At 38.8% G+C, this 14,811-nt stretch overlaps 1 protein-coding gene across 1 annotated transcript in view; it reads right to left on the minus strand.

Annotated features, from left to right (window-relative positions):
* The window catches only part of LOC123235596 (proton-coupled amino acid transporter 1-like), a 39,369-nt gene that overhangs the window by 9,940 nt on the left and 14,618 nt on the right, over nucleotides 1–14,811 (minus strand). The window contains exons 8-9 of the mRNA XM_044661782.1: nucleotides 12,176–12,342; nucleotides 9,680–9,849 (exon numbers count right to left, since the gene is read on the minus strand). Of these exons, the coding sequence (XP_044517717.1) occupies nucleotides 9,680–9,849; nucleotides 12,176–12,342 (337 nt within the window). The remainder of the gene's footprint in view (nucleotides 1–9,679; nucleotides 9,850–12,175; nucleotides 12,343–14,811) is intronic.

The following is a 14,811-nucleotide window of genomic DNA, read 5'->3' on the forward strand; positions in this document are numbered from 1 at the left end:
GTATTCAGTTCTTCAACAGAATAGTGGAGGTATTGACAATATGAAAAGGAGAAGAAAATACCAAAACTATGGGAGAAATTATTGGAATACACGGGAAAAAATTGTTAATACTGAAAAAAAAGTAACTGAGAATATCAATAACTACAAACAATATCAATAACTATAAACCCTATTCGAATTAAGACAAAATCTTTATGGGTGATTTATACATGAGGACAACATCAGTAAGAGTAGTAGTAGAGAACATGCAGTTTTTAGAAGTGATATTCAGCAATGGGCCACATTTATCATTTCATGATTGTAAGAAAAAGATGCAGAGATGTTGGGAATATAACATCCCATTCAATTTGATTCAGAAGAAGAAAATACTTCTCAATAAGCTCTTTTACAAGGTGTCATTCATCCATTAGTAAAAATAATTCAAGACTCCGATGGTGAAAAAACAATCCTATTCAACAACCCTCTGATAATAAACACCAAGTAAGGAATAAAATAGGAAGATGTATGCTCACCCAAAGATATGTACCACTATGATGGAAGAGTCCTAGAACAGAGTCCAGATTGAAGAGGGATTCCTGTTTGCATATGATATCAAACTGGTTGCAACAAGCCCCAAATCAGTACCTTGAATATTTGTGTAAACACTCAAAGAAGTTTGGTTTGTTTATCCTCAGAGGGAAGATCAAGGGGATAAAGAATGCTTAAATGCTTAGTGTCCAGATTTCAACTTGCACTTGGAAAGACTCTCTAGAGAATCTTCCATTAAGATGTATAACTGGGACAGACATAGCAAATAGACAATGAGTTGGGCCCAAAGGTGAATAAGAGGGAGAGGATCTGTTCATGCTGCCTTTGCCAAATTCCAAAGCTCCTTTGTTGACCCTCAAGCTTTCCATGAAGTCAAAGGTTCATTTTTTAAAAAATACAAACATTCTACAGTGAGAAACAAAACACAACCATGTCCAAAAAATCAAAAATTAGTATCAAAAAATAATGGAGTATGAGCAGGCTGCAGCCGATAACCAATGAGTAATTCCAAAGAAGAATAGGAAAAAAATATGCCATTAAGGAACTGAATGATAAGAACAACAGGTTGGTCACATAGTGGACATAAAAGATAACAACAGGTGGAGAACCAGAGTGCTCCACTAGTAACCTTGAAATGTCAGGAAAAAGCAAGGAAGGCTTCCAGTACATTGGATGGATCCTGTGTGATGACCTTATGAGAGGATATGGACAAGAGCAACAAAAGATGGGCAGAAATGGATGGGTTTTATTTGCATTGTTGAAAGAATTCCCGAATTGATAAGATCGCAGATTCATCAGAATGTGAGTACTGAATTCTTTTGTCTCCTTCAGAAAGAGGAGTGAGGATGCCATGAGGTTTTAAAGAGGTAACTGTCAGTGGACTGCAAGCTCTTCCAAAGCTGGGAAGGCCTGGAATATAGAACAGAAACCTACAGTGTTAAAATTAAATTAAAAACTCCAGGTTCTTATTTTCCATAGAGTTTATTAATAATCACTTGAAATAGAGGAAGCAAATAGAGGTTTAAAGCCTAGCCTAACCTAACTATGATCACGTGTTTCTCTACATGGCTGTCTCTCTCAGTTGTGGTCCTCTACTGCTGCTGTCCAAGGGAACAGAGAGACCTTCTTGAGTCCTGCACCACACCTTTATCCTCTCTCTTGACCCAAACCCATAACCTTTAGTTCCAGGTCATGTTCCTAGGACTCTTCACCTGTGACCTCTGTTTGGAGCATACATGTGACATCCAGCCACAATCGAGGTCAGATAACCTGGGGGGAGGGAGTTCCCTTTACACAAGAGCTAAGTCTACAGAAGCTCATGACTGAAAAAAAGTAACTGAGAATATCAATAACTACGAACAATATCAATAACTACAAACCCTATTCCAATTAAGACAAAATCTTTATGGGTCATTTATACATGCGGACAATCTCAGTAAGAGTAGTAGTAGTAGAGAACAGGCAGGTTTTGGAAGTGATATTCAGCAATGGGCCACATTTATCATTTCATGATTGTAAGAAAAAAAGACGTAGAGATGTAGGGAATATAACATCCCATTCAATTTGATTCGGGAGAAGAAAATGATAGTTTTAGTAGCCAGTGTAATTTAAGAGCAAAAGCCTCTGACTCAAAAGTGTGGAAGGATTGTAAGTTTTGTTAGTGAAAGGAATACACACTGAAGAATTTACAGATTCCCCTAGAGCAGGAATTGTTAACTTGGAATCTTTGAAAAAAAAAATATATATATATATATATGTGTACACACATGCACACAAACACATGAATGATACATTCAGAAGCCAGACTGTAGAAAGTTAAGAAGTGGAGGCATCTATGGTATCTATTGTATTGCATGATATTTTTCATCTTTATCACAGACATTTTCCATGGCCCACAAGACAGAATAGTACTTTAAGAAGTCAAGTCTATAAATCTCTTAAGTGCTTCCATGTGAGATCAGCCCAGAATCTTGGCATAAGCTCAGAACAGAAGGCAATTTGTTACACCTGGATTTCAGAAGCAATAGACCAAAAGTCAGCTTAATTCCCCTAGATGTGAATATAGGAACTAGAGAAAGGTCTCCCAAAATATCACCTTATCACACCTCAAATTGGCTCAAGCAAATGCTAGTCATGACCTTGGTCCATAGCAATTCTTGAACATGAGAAAACTGAATCCTAAGTGAAAAAATAAGTTGGAATCAAGTTTGCTTTTGGTTAGGGAGGAAAACCATCCCAGAAGTGAAAAGATACAATTATAACTGAAATTGCTAGCCTTTAAATGTCAATGTAAAAATTAAATACATTTGTGTTCTCTGACATATATATGTATATGTGTATGTATACATATATATATATGTATACATACACACACATTATTCACATTATTCTTGATCAAATTCAGAATAGATACATGGCCTGAACAGAAAAGGTCATATTATAGGCAAATTTAGGGAAGCAAGTTAGAAATTACCTTTTTATAGATAGAAGAGTTTATGACCAAATAAGAAACAAAGTGGATAACTAAAAATGAAATGGACAATTTAATTTATATACAATAAAAATATTCTTAAACAAACAAGACCTATACAGCTAAGATTAGAAAGAAAGAATTACACAGAAGGTGGGAAAGAAAAAATCAGCATTGGAAAGAAAAAATCAGCATTGGGAGCAGGAATCAGGAAAACTGGGTCCTAATTCACAGCAGGAGCACCAGCTGTGTGACCCTAAATAAGTCCCGTACCTTTTCTGCCTTTAGTTCCTCATGTATATAAATATTTAGGAGTTTAGATGGGCTAGATCAGTAGTATCGAAATCAAAAAAGCAATGGGTGTGTGTGTGTGTCATTAAACCATACATAATGTTCCCTACAGGGAGAACACTGGCTTATATTTTACTGTGTTTTTATTTATTTTGTTAAATATCTCCCAATTATATCTTTTTTTTTTAAACCCTTGTACTTCGGTGTATTGTCTCATAGGTGGAAGAGTGGTAAGGGTGGGCAATGGGGGTCAAGTGACTTGCCCAGGGTCACACAGCTGGGAAGTGGCTGAGGCCGGGTTTGAACCTAGGACCTCCTGTCTCTAGGCCTGACTCTCACTCCACTGAGCTACCCAGCTGCCCCTCCCAATTATATCTTAATCTGGTTCAGGTCACACTTGGGAGTATGATAGATTCATCTGACAGCTCTGGCATAGATGATTTTCTGTTCTATGTTCTAAAGGTCCGTCCATTGTGGACATTTTATGTTGACACAGACTCTATGGTTACTGCTAACTCTGACTTCATTCTAATATCCATTCCTGCTCTTACATTCTATACTGTATTGACTCCTTTAGTTTTAATATTCTATGAACTATTTGGTGTCTTATAAATTCTCTTTAATACTTAATAAATATTTAGACCCTCTATATGCAAAGCACAGTGTTACACTAACTAGTAGGGAAAACAAGTTTTATTTTAAGTCCTTACCTTCTGTCTTAAAATCAATTCTAAGCATTGGTTCCAAGATAGAAGGATGGTAAGGACTAGGCAATGGAAGTTAAGTGTCTTGCCCAGAGTCACACAATTAAGAAATAACTGAGACCATTTTTGGACTTAGGACCTCCCACCTCTAAGCTTGCCTCTCTATCCACTAAGCCACTTAGCTGCCCCATAACAAACTTTAGACAAAACAAAAATACACTTACTCTAGCTTAGTCTCACAGCACTAACTATATCCTTTCAAGTCCCTGATAAAAGGTAAAACATTTAGAAAGAAGCAGACAGACATTTTGAAAAGAAAAGAAAAAATGCATTTTCCTTGTTCTTTGTAGAAAAGAGGGCTTTGTAAAGCATAATCACAAAGATCATAGAAGAACTTAGTGGATTTGGTGATCAAAGGTCAATAATTCTGAATATCATTAAATGGGAACGAATATGAAAGAGCTAATAAAGATGAGAAATAAAAACCTGAAACTGGGACTACTTTAGTTCTGCAATAGTGTTTATAAATCATAGACCAGGTTTGAGGGTGGGGTCAAAGAGCAAAGAAATTTGGTAGGAGTCAGGACATATGTCAGTCTAGAGCAATGATGCAGTGATTCCCAAAGTGGGCGCCACTACCCCCTGGTGGGTGCTGCAGCGATCTAGGGAGGCAGTGATGGCCACAGGTGCATTTATCTTTCCTATTAATTGCTATTAAAATTTTTAAAAAATTAATTTCCAGGGGACTAAGTAGTATTTTTTTCTGGAAAGGAGGCGGTAGGCCAAAAAAGTTTGGGAACCACTGCTCCAAAGGGTTGATGAAGCCTAGAGAATATGGGGTCAAGTCTGTAGGTAAACTCTACCAAGGCTGGAGGGCCAAGTTTCTTTTATTTCAGATCTTCCAACCAGACAGTTTTTCTTCACCAAGCAGAAAAGTCACTAGAAAAACCTAAATTTTCTAAGAATTTTTTTTCATTTCTTCTTAAGGCTCTTGGGTATAAGAAGGAATAATCCCAAAATTCCACTCATCTAAATACCTGGATTTGGTATAAAAAATGCCAGGAGGCAATCTGCACATAAAAGAAACATACAAAATCCATATTGCAAATAAGACACAGAACAGTTGCTGTACTCTGCTGCATAAAAATTAATGACCATTTGGGTCATTGGCAGAAACAAAGTGAGAAGCCAGGGTATTGGCACCTAAAACTACCATCAATTTCCCAAAGTTAACAGCCATGGAAAACTTTGGATTTTTAAAATGTATTGAGAAAGCTCACAAACACTGATCTAACAGGTCCTGAAGAAATTTTAGAGCAAAAAAAAAAAAAGGGAGGGGGGAGAGAAACTAAACCTGTTTTTATATCCTAAATTGCAATAAGTAAGATTTTTTTAAATATATACATGATTTATTTTGATATTTAGGAGAAACTATTTGCTATGGAATTCTTTTAAGTCAAGATATAGCTAATCATCTCCTCTTCAAAACTTCCTCTAAACAAGTACCAAATTTATGTACCTAAAATACAAATTTTATCTATCTATAGATCTATCTATCTATCTATCTATCTATCTATATCTCACTCTTCTATTCAAGAAGCCTTGGTGACTCCCTATAGCCTCTAGAATAAAATACACACCCTTCATTTAGCATGTAAAGCCATCAACAATGTAGTTGTAATCAATCTTTCTAGGCTGATTTCACATTTTTCCCTCTCACTCTACTCAACCTCATTCACTTGCTCCTGCCCAAATGAGGTAGGCAGTCTCTCTTTGGCCTTTGTCTTGGCAAGTGGGTATGCCACATGCTCCATTTTCAGATTCACTTCTTAGGGTCCTTTGCCTACATGAAGCTTGGCCGAAGGGTCACCTCCTAACAAAAGATCTTTCCTGGTCCTTCCTCCACCCAGATTGTTGGTGCCTTCCCCCAGGAAATTATTTTGAATACAGATTTATATTGACTTATTTGTGTCTTGTGTAGATAGAATTCACTCCCTAAGGCTCATCAGACCCAGCTCATCTTACTCAGCATCTCATTTGTGTGCTCACACTGCGTAAATGGATGTGGGGGGTGGGGAGGAGATGGAGGATAAAAGTTTTGGTGTGGCACCACCCTCTTTATTCCCTTGGAGGTGGCAGTGGAGCACCATGGCTAAATCAGCCAGCCATGTGAAGAACCACATGGCCAGAGTTAGGTTAGATTAAGCTTAAATCTCTTTCTCTACTTTTAGTGATTATTAATAAAACTTTATGGAAAAATAAGAACTTGTAGATATTAATTTTGTAGATAGAAAGCTCCTTGAGGTCAGGGGTTATTTCATGTTTATCTTTGTATCCTCAACACAAGGTCTTGCACAGAAAAGGTCCCTACTAAATGCTTACTAAATGCTTATTAAATGGGCGGATAGTTTTGTGGGCTACCATGGTCAAAGAATTCATTCCCTAGTAGCTAGTCAACTGGCAATATTAAGGGATATAGAGGGATTCCTTCCTACCTTCACAGCATACGGGTGAAACTGGACCATTTGCCAGAGCTCATGCATAAAAGTTGTAAATTACTTAAAGGCATAGATGGGTTATAAAATGCTTCACTGGATGGAATACCCACAGGAATGAAATCAGATTCACTGTCTTATCCAAAGTAGCAAAGAAGGTATGGCAGGAGAAATGGCTTGTTTTTAGAGGCTCTTCCAGTTTTCCCTCCTTGTGTGAGTCTTTCTAAAATTCTTAGTTACATGCCTAGGGATGAATATCAATTCATTAGTGCTACAGCTTTATTTCTTGAAAATCAGCTAGTGTTGGACAGTTTCTGAAGAGGACTTGGAGGAGGATAACAAGTGCAGGGTCTAAATATTATTCATTACAGAGACTAACAGTTCAGTTTCAACAATTACTGATGACTTCTCCAAACCAACCATACCATCATTGTAGCTAAAACACCCCCCCACCAATACAATGGAAGTTTGTGTTTGGCACTTATTTTTGCACACTGATGTTGGATTAGCTAATAAAAAATTATAAATGTTAAAACATGCTCATAAAAATTGTTTTCCATTTCTTATTTATAAAAAAAGTGAAGATTTTCATGGGAATAAAATTGATCAATACTATGATATGGCAGCCACAAAAATTAATTATGTCTCAGGCTACAGGGAGAGAATCAATGTCCATAACAAAGCCTGCCACCCTGTGCCTTCATCATATCCTGTTTGGAAAGGTGTGCTACATTTGAGGCAAGACACCAGAAGAGAGTTAATGTGTTGGGGCTAGGAAAAATGCCACAGAAGATTCAACTGGAAGGAATTGGAGACTCTTAGTCTGAGAAGAAATTACTTAGAGAAAAAGCATATCATCTTAGAATATTTGAAGGAAGAATTATCCTGTGAAAGAGAGCTTAGCTTTGTTTTGTCTCTCTTTAGAGGGAGCAAGTAGTGCAACCTATAGAAAGGCAGATTGGAGCTTAAAAGAAGGCTTTTAGAGCACATCTTTGGCAGTGCTGAGCTCCCCTAGTTAATACAGGTCTGTAAGCTGAATGGCCTCATCTAGAGAATACCATAAAGGGATTCTTGTTCAGGAACGAATTCTGATTCTGATACTCTGTGATTCAGGGAAGCCTATTATGATAAGTTAGTGATGACAAACCTTTTAGAGACAGAGTGCCAGGCCCTGCCCCTACCCTACCCCCCCAGATAAGTGCTGTGCCTGCCCTGCCCAGAGACCTTGTGCCAAGCCCCTCCCCCTACTAAGGGTCAGATGCTCCCTATTCCTCCCTTACTCCACACAGGGGAGGGAGGAAATTCTCCCACATGGCTGCTGGGTGGAGGGGTGGGTGAAGTAAGGAATATCCTCAGTGAGTATAGAGAGGGGAAGGGGATTGGCCTGAGGGTTCTGCTCCCCTCCGGCTCTGCTGCCTGTGAGCCACCCACCTTATTCTCTGTGTGCTCCCATTAGCTGCTGGGCAGAGGGGTGGGGAAGAGGGGTAGGGGAGCAGTTCTGCCTGAGTCTTTCGGCCTTTCTAGTAATGATCTGGGGTGGGGTGGGGGGGCTCTCGCCATCTTTGTCCCTTCATTGTGAATATTCTCTAGCTAATGAATGTCTTTCTTATTATTTATCCCCCACATATAATCCAAGAGGGTCCAAGACCCAAAATACTCATAGCTGATATTTTGTTGTAGCAAAACATTGGAACCAAAGTTGGTACCTACTGATTGGGAATCTGTTGAACAAACTGTGGTACATGATTGTAATAGGACACTAACGTAACACAAGATCTAATGAATATAAAGAATACAGAGGAACTGCAAAAGACTTATTTACATAGGTATTAGTGTGAAATCAGCAGAATTGGGTGAATATACAAAATGACCACAAATCATGTGAATGAAAGCTAAAAGGCATGCAAACTTAGATGAATTGCCACTGACTGATCTTGGTTCTGGAGAATAGATAGTGAAACACATTTTCCTCCTCTTGGGGAGAGTACATCTCTTGGACACAACAGAATGTTGCATGTCCTGTCAGATGGTTCTTCTACAAAATTACTTTTCTTTGTTACAATAAAAGATCTGAGAGTGTGAAGGGTTGCTGAATAGAAGTGTATGTGTGAGTGATGTGAGTTATATATACTACATTCTTCTCTTGTGTTTTTAATACCAGTTATTTCCCTGTATGTACATATATGTATACACATGATAAATATACAGATGAATATATATAAAACACACATACATATATGTACACATTACATACAGAGGGAAATAACTGTGCTATAAAAAGAAATAAATAAGAGAAGCAGTGAGATATTGCTAGAGGGGAAGAATTAAGAATCAGGAAGGAATGTCTGGATTCAAGCCCTGCCTTGGATGACCCTGATTTGTGACTGGCTAGGCTAGTCATTTACCCTCTCAGAGTCCCCAAACAGCCAAGACTGAAGTATAGAGGAGTTACTAGTCTGAATTAAAAAGTTCCCCATACTGATGAAATCACAAGTCAGGACCACCAAAATGGAAGACATATAGAAGATATGTTTTTAAATGCCCAGAACTGAACCAGGAGAACAATGTGTGCTAACACCAGTATAAAAATGAAAAACTCTGAAAGCCTTCAGAACTCTGATCAGCATACTCAATGGTCAGTCAATGAGGAAATAGGCTGCCTCTGATCCTGGTAGAGGGAGAGGGACTAATACACATAAACAGATGCATGGCCAGTGTGGGAATCTGTTTTACATGATTATGCTCTTTTTTTTAAAAGGGTTGTTATTGTTGTTGTTGTTGTGATAGGGAGAGAAAATTAAGCCTTATTAGAAAAAAAAATACTGCAGCATGACTGTGAGTAGAAAAGAAGCCAGCAGTGCAATAACCATCTTTGCTGAGTACCATATTTCTATTCATACAGTAAATGACCATATTAGTTTTATGCCTGGTATGGAAGTACAATGCCCTGGGCTCCTGCTCCCCTAAGAAGACCCTGGGCTGTGGTTTCAGGCATCAGATTTTAAAATATTTTTCTTATTTTTACCTTTTGTGTGTTTTCTGGTCAAGATCTGTAATTTTCTTCTTATGGGGAACTCTTGATATAGAAACTCACACATCCCACCCCACACTCTACTCATTACCTGATGGCCTTTGGGGATCAGATGCTCTGTTGAAAATAGAAAACAAAAGTCACTGTTCCTTCTACTCACATGTTAGAGAGGCCATGACTATGCGGACAGAGAAGTCAACCACCAATGCCCAACGCTCAGTCACCCGGGAGACGAAAAAGGGGATGATGATTTCTGCAGGGACATAGAACTGCAGGGAATAGGTGAAAAAGATTCCGATGGAATAAAGCAGCTTGACAGACTGGTACAGCCTACAAAAAGAAGCAAAACGTCTTGGTTATCTTAGGAAGTCTCGTCAACTTAGTTTTGCCAATCATTAACTTTGTGATTTTGGAGAAGTTATTTGAACTCTCTTAGGCATAAATTTCTTCATCTATAGAATGAGAGAATTGGACTAGATAGTTTCTAAGGTTCCTTCTAGTTCTAATTCTATGATACTATGAACCCAACTTTGAATTCCTTAGAAACATCTATGGGGCAGCTAGGTGGCACAGTGGATAGGACACCAGGAGGACCTGGGTTCAAATCTGACTTCACACATTTCCTAGGTATGTGATCCCAGGCAAGTCACATAACCCCATTTTCTAGCCCTTGTCCTTCATCTTAGAGTTGTTATTAATACAGAAAGTAAGGGTCTTTAAAAAACAAAAAACAAAAATAAAAATCAAAAAATCAAACACCGTCTGCTGATCTGGGCCTACTGGTGCATACCTATAATATGGACTACCTGAAGAGGATAAGTTGGAGGAGCTCTGAAACTTGGGAGGTCTGAGCTGCAGGCTAGAATAACCTGGTCCTGTGTCTACACTAAGTTGAGCATTAATATGATTGATTCCTAGGAATAAAGTGGGGAACAAAGATTGCCTAAGGAGAGATGAATCAGCCCAGGAAGGAAAACAGGGCAGGTCAAAGCCCCTGAACTGATCAGAATAGGACTGGAGCTCTGAGGAGCCCCTGTACTAATAGCTTGAGCAAGATAGAAGGAAAAAGGGAGAGAAGGTGAGGAGTAGAGAGAAAAGGAAGGAAAGAGGAATGTTGATCATATAGTGTCAAGAAGTAAAGACAGTTGATGGCATCATAAGATGTTAGAGCTGGAAGGGATCTGCTATCATCTAGGACAGTGATGGGCAACCTTCTGAACTTAGTATGTCAAAATTCGCCAAAAAAATAGAGCATAACTCAGGTAGTGTGTCACTTAGAGAAAAAAACCAACATAATTTCACGATATTTATAGTTTAAATAACTAAAATGTATAATTGTAATATATAACTGCATTTAATAAACCAAAAACTAATTATTTAACTTACCTGCTTAGTGACAGTTGTTTTGGCCTACAGACCTCCAGCACAGAGTGTCTACACTACTCTACAGCAAATGTTTCATCCTCGGCATGCGGCCCCATACTTTTCTGTATGCAGCCGCATGCGGCCGTGTGTCATCGAAAATGGCTGCGCATGTCACTGCTGACACGCGGGTCATAGGTTTGCCATCAGGGATCTAGGACAATCTATTCATATTAGAGAGGGCACAAGCATCAGGAAATTAACAATGAGACTTGAGAAATAGAAGAAAAGGTTCTTTCTCAGATTGATAGATGATAGAAGCAGTCACTCACTTCAGTGCTTCAAGACTAGTCATCAGAAAGGATAAACAAATCAAACAAATACAGACATTGGCTAGCCTGTGTTATATGGCAGCAGCATCTGTGATGTATGGCAGATTCTTTTCTTAATTTTTCCTGACCACTCCATTCTCACTCCCAGGCTCAGAACAGAGCTCTTAAGTACAGAAATATTGCTAATCTGCCAAAATAGAACTAAAGGTTACTTTGCTCTTCAGGCATTTTCTGTTAAATGTTTCTCAACAATATAATCATCTGCTCTTAAAACAGAATACTTGTGAGGTCAGACTTTGGGCCTATATTAATACCATCTACTTTTTTAGAAAGCATTTCAAAGTTTCCTAACATTAACTGATGTCACAAAATGGAGCAAAGTGAGACAGAAAAGGATCCAGTGACTTGTTTGGAATTTCTTTTTAGCAAGATCCTGACTAAAAGTAGAACACTTCATTTTTCAATCCTAGTCTCCAGTCTGCTAGGCAGGGAAGTGAGAAATCAGATGAAGGACATTAATTCCACTCTCTCTATATCCATCTTTTTGATTTCTGGAATGGTTTTAGGTAAGGAAAGCTGGATAAACTCTCCAAGTTCTTCATAATTATCACTTTAATAACAAATCGCTTGTCTATTTTATGGCCATTGAAGGGATCCTATATGGAGGATTTACTCAAAGACAAAAACAAAAGTCATAAAGGATAAGAAAGGCATAGAGGGAGTATTCTGAGGAGGAAATCACAGATCCATTGTGGTATCAAACAAACATGAGTGCATTTATAGATCTATATATGGCTTCTATAACATCTCATTTTAACCTCAAAATAAAGCTGTGAGGTAGACAATGCAAGTATGACATGGCCCTCACCCAGTTCAACCTTTTGCCCTAACCTCTCCTGAAAACACTCAAAGCCACAGCCACAGAAACAATGGGTTTCTGTTCCCCTCTATCAATTACACACCAGCAATTGGGCAGATTGAGGGTTAGGCTGCCCTGTACAGCTGCTCCATACTGCAGGTAGCCCAGGGACCCCAGGGTGATGTAGAGAAGGGTAATGATAGTCATCCCCAGATACAGGATGCCTGGAAAATGCCGGGGATCCTTCATTTTATTTTCCAGGGGAAGCACCTGAGGACAAGATGAAAATAAATGTTAAGAAAGGCAAAAAGAGGCAATGTTTTGTTCTTCAAGATTTCTGCTCCCTAAATGTACCTTTAATCTTAAAAATAGGTTGATTCTTAGTCTGCTTTCTGTTCCCTATGGAAAATAAAGAAAGCAATCATCTTCATTACTATAGGATAGAAATGATCTATTCTACCCCTCTATGAAAAAATGAGGAAAGAAGACCTCTTTATTTCTATAGGATAGAAATTACCTCTCTTCCTAATATCCTTTGCTCTAGGCATTAACTCACTAAGCTTAACTTTTTTTTTTCCTGGAGAACTGAATAAGAAGAAAACTAAGTGAAAAGAAGAGAAACCCTTTCACTACTTCTTGATTTGGAGTCACTCTCTATATGCAGTAGTATATGCATGAAATAAGACAGGTAGCTGAGTGAGGATTACAACTTTCAGAGGAGAGGGACAGATGCCATAAGGGAAATCCTCATGTTTATAAAACTAGGACTAGGAGAGAGGGACCTAGCACAGGTTTCTCATTGGGAATCTGAGTTTCTGGATTCCTACTTGAATCTCTTGGATCATGCTGCCTCCTCTGCCACAATGGACATTATACTAGAGAGTCCTAGAAGACGTGGGCTATAATCTCAGCCCTTCCGCTTGGGAGCCACATGATCTAAGGGAAGTCACAACTTCTCTGGGCCTCAGTTACCCCATTAGCCAAATAGGGATAAAATACTCGCTATGCTCTCTCCTTCACTAAGTCCTACTTTGATGCTTCTTCACAGAGCAGAAGAGACCCTGGATGCTCAACGATTGTCAGTGAAGCTTAAATCCTGGTTAAGTTCTACCAAGTTTGAAAAGAATTCAGCATGTCCTGGAGAAGTACTACATGTCTGATGTCTGAAGACCAGGAAAGCTAAAGATACAAAAGGAATAAAATGATTGGCCACCAGGAGTTAATTGTTTTTTTGTGGTCACAGCTGTCCTCACACTGATGAAATCATAGATCTCTTGAAACACCACCCCTCTCACAGGGTAATTATAAAGGAAATACTTTGTAAAACTCAAAGTTATATAAAAATATAAGTCCTTAACCACAAAAGGAACAGACATCAGTTGACCTGTGTAAAATAAGTGTACTCAGAAAGAAGCCACAGCATGACCTTCCTAATTTTCACAAACTGTCATCCATTACATCTGGCTTAGAGGACAATGAAAATCAACTGAAAGCAATTATCTCTCTTCCAGGAGATTGTTTGATCTTATCAGAATACTCATTTTCCTTGAGTGCCTGAGGGCATAAAAATGAGCTGGGCTGTGCACTGGGCTAGGATTCCTCCTCCAGGTTTTCTCTTTGGGCATTAACCCTAGGCTTCTCAACTTCAATTTATGCTTTGCCCTGGCCTAGCAAACAAGGCTGATAAATGAAGGGTTCTTAAGCCTTCTGTGTCATGGACCCATTTGGCAGTCTGGTGAAGCCTTCTCAGAATAATGTTTTTCAAGTAACTTAAAGAAATGCTATCAAAAAATAAAGATGTGATTATTCCCCACCCTCACTCAAGTTTATTAGATCTCCCCAAATCTAGGGCCAACTAAACTAAACCCTCCAACTTCTTTAACATACTGTTGTTAATATAATGGAATATACAATTTGTTCCTAAGACCTCTGAAGGCAATGGTCCTACTTTTTCTATGTTCTTGTACCACAAAGTCAGTAAGAACTCAGGGAATAGGTCATTATCAATTAGAAAACAAATTCTGTTCTAATCAGCAGGACAGCAAGACACCAGGACAACCTGAAGCAGACAGAGATCCAGGTCACACAACTAGTCGGTATCTAAGGCTAGTTTTGATTTCAGATATTCTTGACTCCAGATCTGGAGCTCTATCTGCTACATCATCTAGCTGACCCTAATGCTGGCTATTATTATTATTATTATTATTATTATTATTATTATTATATCTATGTTTTAGATGAGATTCTCACTTAGTTATACATTGGTCTAGATCTGAAGACCCTTCTTCTAGTTGTGATGTTCTATGACTCCATACCAAAATCTGAAATGTGGTAGGGAAGGGTGACAGAATGATTGCAGACCAAAGGATAACATTTAGCTTCAACGACAGAAATCTGGATTAATGGAAGAAAGCACATAAATAATTGCTACACTCATCCTGGGGAAGGTCTGTCTCTCCTCAACACATTCTGAACTCACACCACAGCTTCTAAAAGAATCTGACTTCTTAGGCCAGCATTGAGTGCTCAGAGGGCAAATTCAAGCTGTCTGTGAGCCCTCCCCTTCTCCCACTCTAGCATTACCAGAGAGAGAGAGTGGAGTGAGGAAGTGCTTGCTTTGGGTGGTTGGACAGAAAGGCAGGCCATGCAAAAAAATGTCCTCAGGTACTGGGGAAAAAGGGAACAGAGCTGCTCCCCAAGTGCCAGCTGGGCATGTGTGCCAATACTTCACCAACACTG

The sequence above is a fragment of the Gracilinanus agilis genome, chromosome 2 (genome assembly GCF_016433145.1).
Source record: "Gracilinanus agilis isolate LMUSP501 chromosome 2, AgileGrace, whole genome shotgun sequence".
NCBI lineage: Eukaryota > Metazoa > Chordata > Mammalia > Didelphimorphia > Didelphidae > Gracilinanus > Gracilinanus agilis.